The sequence below is a fragment of the Westerdykella ornata genome, assembly GCF_010094085.1.
Source record: "Westerdykella ornata strain CBS 379.55 unplaced genomic scaffold EI97scaffold_2, whole genome shotgun sequence".
In the NCBI taxonomy this organism is placed as follows: domain Eukaryota; kingdom Fungi; phylum Ascomycota; class Dothideomycetes; order Pleosporales; family Sporormiaceae; genus Westerdykella; species Westerdykella ornata.
Window position 1 is genome coordinate 927390 of NW_022986852.1, and position 13231 is coordinate 940620.

Sequence of the window (13231 nt, forward strand, 5' to 3'; positions counted from 1 at the left end):
TCCGGGTGACACTCACAAATCCGTCGGGTCCACACCTCTTCGGTGATGCCACGCTGAGAAATGCTACTGCGACTACAACGGCTCCCCTGCTCGCCGATCGAGGCACCACCGGTTCCCGGCTTGGGCACTGCTTGGTTCGCCGTTGTGTGACATCAAGCAGTGACGTTCTCTAACGTTTCTCTAGTAGGAACTGCGCCGAAACCGTCAACTAATCAAACCTTCACGTGCCTCATGATATGGAGAGGATGGCGGCGTTTGGACTTGAAGATGACAGCGTCAACCATCTGCTTACCTAGGTATACCCACGATTGTATGTTGATATCGGGGACTCGCCCAACTTCAAACTCGGCGCACCGAAGATAGATTCACTTCCATTCCTCACTTTCCTTTGAACTCTGCAGCGCTTTCGTCTCGGTCCAGTTCTCTTTCATACTCCATAATTCACACCCCTAGCTTCCTATTATTGGACCCTATCTCCCTTATTCCTCACCCAAGATGCCGGGCATTATGCCCCTCAACGACGCGCAACAACCGCGGGCCCACATCATCAAATTCACAAACTGCCTCCTCGCAAAGGACAACGACCTCGTTCCCGGAGACCTCTTGATAAACTCGACAACCGGCAAGATCATCGATGGCCAGAAGGCCTTCTACGAGGACCGCCTCGGTCCAGAGGAAGTCATCGACCTAAAAGGTCGTATTCTAGCGCCGGGCTTCATTGACGTCCAAATCAACGGGGCTTACGGGCTCGACTTCTCCATCGTCCCTGAGAAGGCGAAGGGAGGCATCGCGCAATACCGGAAAGACCTGGCCATGGTGAATAAGAAGTTGATAGAGACAGGAGTAACCTCGTATCTGCCGACGTTGCCTACCCAGGACTGCCGAGTCTATCACGAGGTATATATCTTTCAGCATCATCGACTAAGTCGTCCGTCTGCTTGAGTTGGGGCTGACGCCGCCAGGTGCTCCCCGAGCTGTGTCCAACCGGCGATGCGCGCAATCCCAAACTCGGCGCTGAATCTCTCGGTGCCCACTGCGAAGGCCCCTTTCTCTCCCCGTCGCATAAAGGCTGCCATGACCCTTCGCTCATGCAGACCCCTTCCCACGGTATCCTCGACGTGGGCAAGTGCTACGGATGGGAAAACATGAAGTGGAACCTGATCAAGATGATCACGGTCGCCCCTGAACTGCCAGGCGCCCTGGATGCTATCCGCGACCTGCATACGTATTTCAAAGACATCCGAATAGCGATAGGCCACTCCGCTGCGACATACACAGAGGCGCAGGCAGCCGTCCGAGCAGGCGCGACCATGATCACGCATCTCTACAACGCGATGACATTGTTCCAGCACCGGAATCCCGGGATATTCGGCGTCATATCCGGACCTCCCTCGTCGCTGTCTTCCAGTCCTCAGCCCCTAACCCCGTCAGCCACCCCTTCCTCCTCTTCCTCCTCGTCATCATCCTCGTCCTCGTCGTCCTCGCGCACTTCCCAGGACATCTCACCCCCGCCGGTTCAACCTCCAACCGTCACGACCCCTCCCCTCAGCAAACCCTACTTCGGCCTCATAGCCGACAACATCCACGTCCACCCCTGCGCCCTCAACACAGCCTTCCACACCCACCCGGCGGGAGTCATCCTCGTCACGGACGCCATGTTCCTCCTCGGTCTGCCCGATGGCGTCTACCGCTGGACCTCGGGCTCGCACATTGAGAAGCGCGGCAACGAACTGCGTCTCCAGGAGACGGGCGCCATCGCGGGGTCGTGCGCCACGATGATCGAGTGCGTGAGGAATTTCGTCGCGGGGACGGATGCGAGTGTCGGGGAGGCGATTGCCAGGGCGACGGAGACGCCAGCGGAGATGTTGGGGTTGGGCGGGACGAAGGGGGTGCTGAGGGTCGGGGCGGATGCGGATTTGGTGGTGCTGGGGTGGAATGGCGAGGATGGGGTTGGGGTCGTGTTGGAGGTGGAGGAGGTGTGGAAGTTTGGGAGGAGGGTTTGGGGGGGTGGGGAGGTCGAGGGAGACTCGGCGGACGAAGTGGTGGAGAAGGAGGGGGATAAGACCGGATTGGAAGAGGCGTTCGAGGAGCTGGAGGTGGAAAAGAAGTGGGAATAAGGCAGGAATTGAAGAGGCGATGTCCTGAAAGTCGACTTTGGTTTGTTTGCTTCATCGATTCAGACTAGGAAGGATCAGGTTGTAGTTACACTCGCTTGCAGTAGGTTCAAATACCCACACTTAGAAGAAGCAGGAGGAGTGAGTGTTTTCACCACGCTGTTATGACCGGTATGACTGCTTACGGTTTACGAAATTTTATGTATGTATATATATGTATATTCGTAATAGACGGGAAGGCTGTATATAATCGGGTTAGTTACTATATGTAGATACTTGTAAATACTACTAGTCTAATTTCAGCGAAAATTGACTTTTATATTCATCGTTAGAAAACCTGACGTTTCCGAGTGAGAGCCTCGTAGTACAGGATTCCTGAGATGGGACTGCAGATGCCTAGGTCCGTGTAGGACGAATACCCATCCGGTAGGTTACCGAGGAAGGAAAACCAATGCGCGTGGAACTGTAGAACTGTTACCCAAAGGATAAAATGTTTTGCTAAGCTCTGCAAAAGCACTATGTACAGTGATCTACATCTCCATTCCCTCGCTATGCATCCCAACACTTCTATCCAATTCAACATCTCCCTCAAATATATACATATATATTCCTACACCTCCACCATGACCGCCCCTTCCAAGAAACACAAAAGCACCCTACAACTTCGGCCTCTCCTTTACACTCTTCATTCTCGGCCCCACCAGTGGATCATACACATTCAACCCCAGCGTATCACTCGGCACAACCGCCGTATGCATTCCCAACCCCCTCGTATCCACCATGCTTGGATTCAGATCCTCAATCTTCGCGGCCCCAATCAACCGCATATTCATCTCCATCTCATCCTTGAGCAACTGCATCGCGCGATCCACGCCGGGCAACCCATACGCACTCATGGCGTACAAGAACGGACGTCCGATGCCCACGCCCTTGGCCCCGAGACACAGCGCTTTGATGATGTCGGTTGCGCGCCGGATCCCGCCGTCAATGAAGATTTCGATCTTATCTTGCCAACCGCGTTCGCGCAGGACGGGCATGACTTCTGCGAGGACCTCGATCCCCGAGCGCGCGAAATCGAGTTGTCTGCCTCCGTGATTGGAGAGCACGACGCCGTGCACGCCTACCTCGACGGCGCGCAGGACGTCCTCGACGCACTGGACGCCCTTGAGGATGATGGGCATTTTGGTGACGGAGAGGAACCAGGGGATGTCTTTCCAGGACAAGCTGGGGTCGATGAAGGAGGATATGGCGCGGGCGGCGCCCTGGGAGCGGTCGACGGCGTCGCCCGAGGTGGATTGCACGTTGGAGCCTACGTCGTCGAACTTGGAGCGCATGTCCTTTTCGCGGCGGCCGAGTTGGGGCGCGTCGACGGTGATGAAGAGGGCTTTGCAGCCGCGCCTTTCGGCGTGTTGGATGATGCGTTTTGTCACTGCTCGGTCCTTGTTTACGTAGAGCTGCAGCCATTGGACCTGGCCGTCTTGGGCGGCGTCCATGATCTCGTCGAAGGAGCAGGAGGCGAGGGTAGGGATCATCTGGATGATGTTGTGTTTGTGTGCGGCTTTTGTGAGGATGACTTCGCCTTCGGGGTGGCCGAGTTTCCCCAGCGCGGTGGCGGTAACGTAGAAGGGCATGGAGGTTTTGGTGCCCAGCATCGTGGTGGAGAAGTCGACGTGCTCGACGTCGACGAGGATGCGCGGGCGAAACCAGATTTTGTGGAAGGCGCTGTGGTTTTCGCGCATGGTCTGGAGAGTTAATTTTCTCATTCATGGAGGGGAAGTCAGTATAGGGGACGTACAATCTCGTCGTCTGCACCGCTCGAGTAGTAGGCCCAAGCAGTCTTCTTCATGACTCTCCTGGCTACGGCCTCAAAGTCCATTAGGTTATAGCACTGCTCCAAGATGGGCATGTTCTTGATCCTCTCCTGCCTCTCCTTTTCCTCTGGATCCTCTCCCTTCTCCTGCTTTTCCACAGTGCTCATATCCACTTCGCCCAGATGCTTTGACTTGTCGAGATACTTGTCCAATGTGTCGGGAGGGTGAATGGGGTCAAACTCTTCAGTGGCATCTTTGCCGGCATACTTGAGGATGATCTTGGAGCCGCCGGGGTGCTCGGGAAGGAATTCGGTGACATCGTAGGCGCGGCCGTGAACAATGACCCAGCACGAGTCTTTGGAGTTGTGTTTGGCTATGTCAGCGCCGGTGAGCTTGACACGCTGAGTGTTGTTGCTGTCGTGGTTCATGGTTGGGGTGCCTTTGCCGAAGGGTGATGGGTGGTGGTAAATGTTTGAATTCCAATGTTATTCCCGACGCCCGACGGCATTCCCAGGATGATGACGGAGGCCTCGGTGGATATTCACAGTATTTACCGTTGCGAGCTAGGCCCGGCCTGTGGGATGTCGGAAAGGGAAACCCGGCAAATCACTTGTGGCGAGCCCACAATTACCTCGAGCCTCACTCGCGATGCGGTCTTTTGATGAGTAGTCTAGTGGTGGTGAGGGCGGAAACCAAAGCACTGTGCCTGGGCGGTGACGTCTGCCTTTTGGACCAAAGGGGGGGCAATGCGGGGAACCAATAAGATATTTAGACTCTCTCTTCGCTGGCAGAACGCTGGGCAGACGTCGAACCAGACGGGACCTCTCTGCCCGTACAATCGTCCATTCACCCTTCATCATCAACCTTCACCACCACCACCCCCGCATCGCCATTTCTGCCCCAAAAGGGCCATCCTCGCCGCATCCCTCTGCCGTCACGACGCTCGCAATCCGCCGCCAATGTCCGTCAAAGCGCATCACATGGCCAATTTGGCGGCCAAGGCGCCGCTCGCGCCAATCGTCGCAGCTGGTCCTCCAGTCTACCCCATCCCTCCACCGCGCCCGCTCCCATCGTAAGACAGTACACACAGCTCGACTGATCCGCAGTGTCACCGACAGACCGACCCTTTCATCTTATTGTCCTCTTGGTTCGCCCCGCAGCACACAATACGTATCCACGCCATGCCGTTTGTCCCTCGCCTTGCTGGTATAGCCCCGACTGCCGCGGCTTCAAAGTCTATCTGAGCAAACGCTACCCTGCCTATTTTTTGCGCAATTCACAAACGATAGACTACACGACACATACATACATATTATTTTCGCTACCACCGCCGAGTCCACGGTGACGCAACGACTCCTCTCCCTGCATATTCCTACCCCACGATCTCGATCCGAAAAACAATGTCCAAGGCGAGTAGCCTCGAGGCGAAGATTGTCGTGCTGGGCAGCCAGGGCGTAGGCAAAACCTCGTTGGTCAACCGCTTCGTCAAGAACGCATTCACGCCGCCCACGACCACGTCGACAATAGGAGCGTCGTTCCTCACCAAGCGCGTCGTCGACATCGACACCAACACCGTCGTGCGGCTGCAGATATGGGACACGGCGGGCCAGGAGCGATTCCGCTCTATTTCAAAACTCTACTACAGAGGTGTGTGTTCAAGCGGTCCTGTTACTGTGAGACCGACGACAAACCACTGACTCACTGATCCCCTCTTGCAAAGGCGCGAATGCCGGCGTACTCTGCTACGACATCACCGACCCACATTCGTTTGAAGAAATGGGCTCCTGGATGAAGGAACTCAAGCAGAACCTCGGCGACGACATCATCCTCCACGTCGTGGGCACAAAATCCGACGTCGTAGCCGAAGACCCTTCGAGACGAAAAGTCCCGTTTGAGCGCTGCATCGCCTACGTAGCAGAGCACCTGTATCCGGCTACCCCAGCCCAAAACGGACAAGCAGCGCCGAGTACGCCCTTCGTATGGCCCGGTGGACAGAGCGGAGGAGGCATGGTGTCTCCGCAGAGTAACCGGTCGAGCGGATTCTGGGGCCAGGAGATTGGATGGGATTGCTGCCACGAGATCAGCGCAAAGGACGGCGAGGGCGTCGACGAGGTCTTTCGCGTCATCACGCGCAAACTCGTCGAGCAGCATCAGAAGCGGATGGAGGAAGAGTTCCGGCAATTGGCTATGGTGTCGGGGGTGAATGGCGATGGCGGGGCGGGGCCGAACGGGTATTTTGATTATCCCGGGGATGGCAATGGGAGTTTCAGACTGGGCGTGGGCGATAGGAGGAGGAGTTGGTTGGGGTTCCCGATCACGCCGGCGGGCGTGGCGGGGGAGGAGCAAGCACAGTGGGAAGAGGAGTTGGAGAGGAGGAGGAAGAGTAAGGGGGAGAAGTGCTGTTGAGGGGTCCCGGACTGCGGCTTGGAGGTCTTGATATAGACTTTTGCCTCCGAGTCGTCCGACAAGCCCAACTACAATACCCTCCGGCGGACTCGCCTTCCAAGAGAAGGCGACCGTACGCCGAGACATGACCATGTCATGCCCTATCCGCGATGGCCGTCCGAAGAAACGGACTTCGCTCACTATTGTTGAGTGCGGCGTAGACAGAAACTCGGGCAGATACGTGCTCGACTCTCCGATTGCCATCCCTCTCTGTCTATCTCTTAGCCCTTAGTCCTTTCATCCCGTATTCTATTGCATGATGCGGTTCTTTTTTCTCGCATGCTCTTATATTCTGTTCGTGTCCGTATCCCGTCTTCATGTTCGTCTTCCTTTCCCTTTCTCTTCGATTGGAGTCCTGTTTTTCGCTTTCCTTGTCCTTCCTTTCCGTTAAATCGTTTCATGGATAGCGAGTGGGATGATGGCCTTTGGAATCGCCTTTCTACAGCATGTGTGCAGCAACTTGATGAGGCGGCGAGTGGCTTCGAGATGGGTGGCATTTGCAAAGGGGAACATTGGGCGCAGGGGACCATGGGACGATCCTGGCACGGCGGCATGACGGCATACTTGCATTCTCCCTCCTTTCTGCTCCTTCTGTTCATGTTACCCGCCCGAGGAAGAGAGTCCTGACTGATCCTCGGGACAATAAACAAATGAATAGGTACTGGTAGTGCGTAGGCGGCCAGTGACCAATTGACATAGCATATTCATCGACACCAATGACCGACGCGAGTCCCTTGTTTCTGTTCCAAGGTTCGTGCTTCAACGTGGAAAGAAGGAGAATATCACCACAAGACCCGGAAATACCGACTTTGAATAACCGCCATCGTAAATTCATTCATTCGTCGTGAAGGGAGAAAATGGCCGGGATATCTAATGTGTCTGCATGTGGGTGCCCCCTCCCTTCAAATCGGCCTTTCCCCTTTCCGATTCTCCTCTTCCTCCTGCTTTCCTTCCTCCATGCCTGAAAAATTATGCATCCCTTTGGGAAAGGAACGAACCAGTAGCAAAGATGCGTCCAGCCAGCCCGGAAAGCGCCTCCCCAGCCAGTGCTGGACATGCAATTAGTATGATACATGCGAATCGAATGCAAATGCAATGGACAAAAAACGCCGTCCGACTCTTTTTGGTCCCTTTCGAGTGGGATTACCTCTCCCGGTGATGCCTAAAGAACCGCCGACTCGCACTCGCCTTCCTCCGCAGCCCCATCCTCCCCTTCTTCTCCTCTTCCTGCTGGGCCCCGCTCGCACCCCCATTCCTACTCCCCACCTCCTGGACCGTCGCTTGCACCGGCCCTCCTCCCTTAGCCCTCCTCCTCGCAAAACTCCGATCCCGCGCAACCTGGTGTTCCCAAAACCCTCTCTTCTGCTCAATCACGTCGAGCGTCAGGCTTCCAAACCCCCTCTTGACAAACGCGATATCATGCAGCACATTGGGGTCCAGGCACTTCCGCGGCAAGTTCTGCACCGTCATGAACAGCTCCCCGTCGCCGGGGTGGAATTTGCGGATCTCAGGCTCCCCTAGCTTAAAGATGGCGAGGGCGTAGCGGAAGAGTGCGCGCGGACCTTCATAGAGGAAAGCGTCCCAGACGCGGAGGACGACTTCGATAGGCAGGACGCCGACGAACAGCGACATGAACCAAGATGTACATGACAGAGCGACTGTGGGTTGGCGCTGGAACTTGGATTCGGGGTGGGCGTGCGAGCCGAGGCCGTTGTTGATGATGTCGGTGTCGTTGATCGAGGCCCAGACTTTGGGGAGGTAGTCCTTGATGAGCATCATGAGGACATTGACTTCGGTGTTGGCGAGGCTGCGGGCATGCGCGCCGGGGAGGTGGGTTTGCGTGATGATGGTGAGGAGGATGAAGACCTTCTCGACGTCCTGCTTCATAAAGAGAAGGAGAAGGCCAGCAATGAAATTAAGTGACTGGCAGTATCCGATGCCAGGATTATTGAGAGCAAAGCACTGTAACACTTGGCGCAGGTCTCGCACGATGTGCGGCTCGTCTTCCTCGAAACCATCCGGATGTTCGTCCGTAGGATCGGGGCGGAAATGGATGTTGTCAGGAAAGGTGCGATCCAAGTCTCGTTCGATAGCCTCTCGGTCATCCTTGTTGAGCTCTCCTTGGTCCACGCGTGCCACTAAGGATTTATATACCCCACGCATTTGATCGAGCTTCTTCTGACCGTTGGCATAGAACCACCACATAGCTCCACGCCACTCAGGCGGGTACCCTTTCCGGGTATATCTTCGTACCTTCTCGCAAGGTTCTGGGAACCGGGTCGGGTCCGTCGTGGGTAGATTGTTTCTCTCCATCAGTGCAATCCATTTTCCACGCCGCCGCGCGACATATTGCTCATATGTGCTGTACCATGCATCATATTGTTGGACCGATATCTTGTCCGTCGCCTTCTTGAAACCATACCTGTCTCGCTCCGTTGCCCTCATCCCACCAACAGGCAATCTACCCTTTGGACGAGCCAGGGGAGGTCCAGCTGAGGACTGGGAAGGGGTCGAACCGATGTTGAGAACAGAAGAGACGGGCGACACAGGCGAATTGGCGACGGTTCCGCTTGACTGTCGCTTGACAGCCGTATGAATGCTCTTTCTGGACTCCTGTTCTTTGGTCTTGGAAGGGGAAGGCGGCGACACGGACAACACTTTCGTCAATTCCAACAAGGTGCTGCGACGGTCGAAAACACTCGTCGAAGCTCGACGGGGATATGCATCATCCTCGTCGACTTCTGGAAGCGGAGACGAGTCCTTGATAGGCGGACTGTGCATAGCAAGCAACGGGCGCTGTGGCGGTGGAGAGGTCGCGGTGCAATGATCGAGTAGTTGCACCGAGCCCCTCGAATTCTTGCGCGAGTAAGCCTGAATCTCCGCCCAGTCTTGCCGTGACAATCGGGACTTCTCCTTGGGCAGTAGTGGAAGGTCTTGTAGGTCATTATATATTTTGCCCAGCGGCTGACGTTGTGTGCCAGGACTCGTGGGGATATGCTCCTTTCCTGGAGCGGCTTTTCCATCATTCTCTGCGGCAGGCTCCGCTGTGGAAACTGGTAGAAGGCGCATGGGACTGATCACTAAGGGCGATAACCTAGGTTTCGTATGTGCTGGTGATTTGGCGCTATCAGTCTGTGCTTCGGAGGAGCGGTCACCATCTTCCGGTTGGAAAGAAGACACCGCGCCATCGTTCAAAGGCTGAGGAGTTTCCTGAGCCAGGTCAGGCTCCGGTGTAAGTTGCGAAGAGTCGCGGTCACTGTGCGAGCCGGATTGTGACAATCCCGGCACCTCTGACTCTGACCCGCCTAGAGAGCCCATTCTAGAGACCTCTTCGTACGGGCTCTCCCCGGACTCTTCCTCATCATCTTCATAACAGTACGAATCAATCACATCCTCCACACTCATAAAGTCGTCGTCGAAACTGGTGTCTTCCGGAGCATCATCCCTGGACCGGTCCACAGAATAGACACTGGTTGTGCGTTGGTCACTCATGACGGAGCTGCGGCCTGTGACCATACTGCTGCGTTCGGTACCACTTACGTCGACAAAGCTCGAGGACGCGTTCGTCCATGCAGAACGCAGACTCGTTCTGGATTCTACTGGGCGAAAGTGGGGAGGCGGAAAATGGTCGTTGTGTGACCAATTGGCACCACCTCGATCGGGCTTGTATGTTCCTGAGGGGTTCGACCTTCCTGTTGCACGATACTGCCCATAATCTGGAATAGACATGGCGGCTCTCAACGGCGGATGGGAGAGAAACCCTGGCTGCGATGAGCTCGTCAAACCTCGAGGGCGTTGTCTGGTTAGGGGTGGTGGATCCTCGCGTGAAGACGCCAAATCTGGCCCGCTCTGTTGATTGACCGGGTTGCTAGCGAGCGGGTTGAAGATGGTGCGAGGATCGCTAGTGGGGCCAGGACCACTACCTTGCCGTGTCACCGACGCAAACGTAGGAGACCCCAAGGGCTGCTCGGCACGAGGAAATCCGTCGTTGAGCGGGGAAGAAACAGCAATATGGCGAAGGAGAGAGGGCGCCCGCTGGCGGGGGAGGAGGTGGGGGGATGGCAGCGACGGCGGTAGGGTAGGGCTCGACGACGGCGAGGGGCTGTATACGGGACGCTCGTATGCGGGGCCTTGGAGGACGTCCATCTGAAGATTCGCAGGTCGTTTGGAGCGCAGGGAGTGAAAGCCCGCACTCGGCGGGGCGATGCTGGCGGACGGAGTTGCGGGACGCGGCGAAGCAGGAGGGGTGAAGTGGCTGCCCGGCGGTCGGTAGGCGATATACTGAGGCTGGGGCCCAGCAGGCTCATCATGCGCTGGCCCATCAAGGGAGCCGTTGAGAGCAACGCCGGTCATACTGGAAGCTACAGCAGTTTCGCTCATGGTCAATGCGGTAGAGCTTGAAAGGGGGGAAGCGAGATTCTCAGTCGCCAAAGGTGGGAAGGAGGACGAGATTTCGTTCGCGGTCCGCTGACATTCTCGAAACGACTGGTCGAGGAGGCAGGCAGTGAAGGAGTGAATGTAGGGGCGGAAGCTGGAGGCTCAACACACTGCAGAGCAGGAGGGCGTGGAGTCAAGAGCTTCGAGCGATTGCTGCGGAAGGAGTGAAAAGGAATGAACGGCTGGGCCCCGAGCGGAGCCAATGCCAAAGAGATGAGGAGTGAAAGGACGCGAAAGGTGGCAGAAGTGGTGCAAATCGCGGACGAGGGCTAGAAGAAAGGCTGTGGGTGATCTGATGGGAGGTGTGGAGTTCTTAGTTCGTCGGTTATGCCAAGGCTGAAACCGCCCGTGGACGTTCGCGAGCCCTGCTCCCTCAACCAAACTCTGGACGGGCTTCAGGCTTCCAAGGTTGACCAGGGAGTAATACCAGTTTATTATTAAGAAGAGCGCCGGTCGCTCTCGTAGTAGCTCCCCGGTCTGCCTTGTTTTTCTACTTAGCACCGGAGAAGTGACGGATTTGGGATTTGTTTGTATTCATGTACACAACTCCCTCTGCCCGACGCGTCCAAAATGGGAACCTGACTGTGCTGTGCATTGCTGGTAGTCTCAGCATGCAGTGATAGGAGGAGGCTTTTGCGAATTCCAGGGGGCATTGCTCCATAAATCAAATGCGTTCTGTTCTTTTGTTGCGGCAATACGTTACGGAGGTATCGCCTCAATCATCAAAGAAGAAAGTATGCTTGTTCCAGAACTGACTCGTCGGCATCATTTCTGCCTGCAAAAACAAGCCTCCGTCATGTCCGAGTTGCAACTTTCCGCAAATGATAATCTAGGATTGTTTTTGCTGACTGTTATTAGACCAAGTTTTTGGGGCCCATGCTTGCTCTTAGCTGAGCCCCGGCAGGATGCGAGATTAAAAGTCACTGCCGATGCGGAAAATGCGATCTGTACGAAAATACGTCACCGGCAACATGGCAGAAAGCATACATGCACTTGTTTTTGATGATTCAACCCTAACCCGAGGTCGGACTATCTGCTGGTCATAGACGATCCGGACGATGAAGCCGCCAGAGAAACACGACTCATATCCCGCCTCCGTTTGACCGTCTGAGATGCACACGTTTAAAGAAAATGGAATCGTCAAGATACTGTGTGAGGCCGCCCGTATGTAACATTCGCCAAACGCCCAATATGCATATCAAAAAAACCAAAGTATAGGTAGTGGTGACCGTTAGGCGCTGTCCTACTTCGCATAACGCTTGACCCAGTCCTTAGCCGTCTTGTCGAACTCGGCCCGATTCGTCTTGTAGTCGTTGGCGATGGAGAGCTCGATGGCATCGTCGGGATTCGGCTCGATCAGTAGGTTGCGGATGAGGTGGAGGACGGAGATGACTTTGTTCGGCGGCTTCCACTCCTCCGGACGCAGTAGACCCAGGCACATGGAGCCTTTGTCGTCGTTGCTCACGTTGGGGTGGTAGATCTTGGTCTTGAAGCTGACGACGGGTGGCTTGAAAGGGTATTCGTTGGGGAAATTGATCTCGAGCTTGTAATGACCTCCCTGGCAAAACGTCAGACTTGTTCCCGTTGTCGCTGCTGTCCGCACAACGTACAGCATACACAGATTGGTCAGGCCCGTCCATGAGGATCTCCCATTTGGTCATATTCTGCTCGTCGAAGTTGATCTTCACGCCCGGTAGCGGATCGTTCTGGCACTCTGCGTACTCCTGCGCGGCGTTAGCAGCTTGCCTGCATGTCGTCCCCAGGATCCCGTACCCTCAGTATGCGCTTCTTCGCTCCAGTCGACATTGCGGCGGTGTGAGTCAGGATTCAAGTTGAGAAACGAGACGAGGTAGAACTGCAGTTGTGGATGAGCGCCCTTAACAGAAAAGAGTAAACTGTGTAGAAGTCAAGGGAAGGGTTATTTATGGGGCGGCTGGGTGGAGGGCGGGAAGCGGTGGTGAATGAGAGGTCTGTGACGATCGAACACTTCCAGTTCGACATGGAGATGCGTTGTCGCCTAGACCTGGCACCAGAAGTCACAGTCACATCCCACTTTCGGGAAAAACGATTTTTGGGAAGGAGATTCAAGAAATTTATTGTCGATTCCGTGAGTTAATTCCATTCATTCACATTCAATGATCAATCTCGTATTGGAAATCTCTCTTGAGCTCTGCTCTTGACTGTGGACTTCGAGCCCCAGTCACGTGAAGCGGAGAGTTATACACCTGGGCACCTGCATGTTTCATTCCAAGGTTGATGTAGTCCGAGCCTACTGTACCTACCTGGGTAGGTACTAGGTAACTTCGTCCTTCAATGGACGTCTCCCGAACTTTCTCTCGTTTCACTTCTCCTCCGCACTATTTCTAGGGTTATCTGAGCCATGCCTTGTCCTTTGCGATACTTTTCCATTTGTCGTTCTCTACC

The 13231-nt window shown here is 55.3% G+C and overlaps 5 protein-coding genes across 5 annotated transcripts; 2 read left to right on the forward strand and 3 right to left on the reverse strand.

Annotated features, from left to right (window-relative positions):
* Positions 1 to 26: 26 nt before the first annotated feature.
* On the forward strand, positions 27 to 2401 carry EI97DRAFT_411260 (N-acetylglucosamine-6-phosphate deacetylase). Its single transcript, XM_033796721.1, has 3 exons — positions 27 to 897; positions 963 to 1399; positions 1550 to 2401. The coding sequence occupies exons 1-3, from the start codon at positions 496 to 498 to the stop codon at positions 2115 to 2117; spliced, it is 1407 nt and encodes a 468-aa protein (XP_033657736.1). The 5' UTR covers positions 27 to 495; the 3' UTR covers positions 2118 to 2401.
* A 201-nt stretch (positions 2402 to 2602) lies between these two features.
* On the reverse strand, positions 2603 to 4642 carry EI97DRAFT_391110 (uncharacterized protein). Its single transcript, XM_033796234.1, has 2 exons — positions 3910 to 4642; positions 2603 to 3856 (listed from the first exon to the last, which is right to left on the reverse strand). The coding sequence occupies exons 1-2, from the start codon at positions 4351 to 4353 to the stop codon at positions 2771 to 2773; spliced, it is 1530 nt and encodes a 509-aa protein (XP_033657737.1). The 5' UTR covers positions 4354 to 4642; the 3' UTR covers positions 2603 to 2770.
* Positions 4643 to 5319: 677 nt separating this feature from the next.
* EI97DRAFT_114463 (P-loop containing nucleoside triphosphate hydrolase protein) lies at positions 5320 to 6770 on the forward strand. Its single transcript, XM_033792993.1, has 2 exons — positions 5320 to 5572; positions 5646 to 6770. The coding sequence occupies exons 1-2, from the start codon at positions 5326 to 5328 to the stop codon at positions 6329 to 6331; spliced, it is 933 nt and encodes a 310-aa protein (XP_033657738.1). The 5' UTR covers positions 5320 to 5325; the 3' UTR covers positions 6332 to 6770.
* Positions 6771 to 7178: 408 nt separating this feature from the next.
* Positions 7179 to 11192, reverse strand: EI97DRAFT_429958 (uncharacterized protein). Its single transcript, XM_033797561.1, has one exon. The coding sequence runs from the start codon at positions 10748 to 10750 to the stop codon at positions 7514 to 7516; it is 3237 nt and encodes a 1078-aa protein (XP_033657739.1). The 5' UTR covers positions 10751 to 11192; the 3' UTR covers positions 7179 to 7513.
* Positions 11193 to 11788: 596 nt separating this feature from the next.
* EI97DRAFT_429959 (ubiquitin-conjugating enzyme E2-16 kDa) lies at positions 11789 to 12927 on the reverse strand. Its single transcript, XM_033797562.1, has 3 exons — positions 12581 to 12927; positions 12418 to 12531; positions 11789 to 12365 (listed from the first exon to the last, which is right to left on the reverse strand). The coding sequence occupies exons 1-3, from the start codon at positions 12611 to 12613 to the stop codon at positions 12051 to 12053; spliced, it is 462 nt and encodes a 153-aa protein (XP_033657740.1). The 5' UTR covers positions 12614 to 12927; the 3' UTR covers positions 11789 to 12050.
* Between the last annotated feature and the right edge of the window lie 304 nt (positions 12928 to 13231).

Excerpts from the sequence above, each read along its gene's own strand:
- EI97DRAFT_411260 (XM_033796721.1), top strand. The coding sequence starts at position 496 with ATGCCGGGCATTATGCCCCTCAACGACGCGCAACAACCGCGGGCCCAC. Across the intron at positions 898-962 it reads ACTGCCGAGTCTATCACGAG|GTGCTCCCCGAGCTGTGTCC; the intron begins GTATATATCTTT and ends TGACGCCGCCAG. Across the intron at positions 1,400-1,549 it reads TCCGGACCTCCCTCGTCGCT|CAAACCCTACTTCGGCCTCA; the intron begins GTCTTCCAGTCC and ends CCCTCCCCTCAG.
- EI97DRAFT_391110 (XM_033796234.1), bottom strand. The coding sequence starts at position 4,353 with ATGAACCACGACAGCAACAACACTCAGCGTGTCAAGCTCACCGGCGCT. Across the intron at positions 3,857-3,909 it reads GCGGTGCAGACGACGAGATT|ACCATGCGCGAAAACCACAG; the intron begins GTACGTCCCCTA and ends TTAACTCTCCAG.
- EI97DRAFT_429959 (XM_033797562.1), bottom strand. The coding sequence starts at position 12,613 with ATGTCGACTGGAGCGAAGAAGCGCATACTGAGG. Across the intron at positions 12,532-12,580 it reads CGAAGAAGCGCATACTGAGG|GAGTACGCAGAGTGCCAGAA; the intron begins GTACGGGATCCT and ends AACGCCGCGCAG. Across the intron at positions 12,366-12,417 it reads CTGACCAATCTGTGTATGCT|GGAGGTCATTACAAGCTCGA; the intron begins GTACGTTGTGCG and ends ACGTTTTGCCAG.
- EI97DRAFT_114463 (XM_033792993.1), top strand. The coding sequence starts at position 5,326 with ATGTCCAAGGCGAGTAGCCTCGAGGCGAAGATTGTCGTGCTGGGCAGC. Across the intron at positions 5,573-5,645 it reads TTCAAAACTCTACTACAGAG|GCGCGAATGCCGGCGTACTC; the intron begins GTGTGTGTTCAA and ends CCTCTTGCAAAG.
- EI97DRAFT_429958 (XM_033797561.1), bottom strand. The coding sequence starts at position 10,750 with ATGAGCGAAACTGCTGTAGCTTCCAGTATGACCGGCGTTGCTCTCAAC.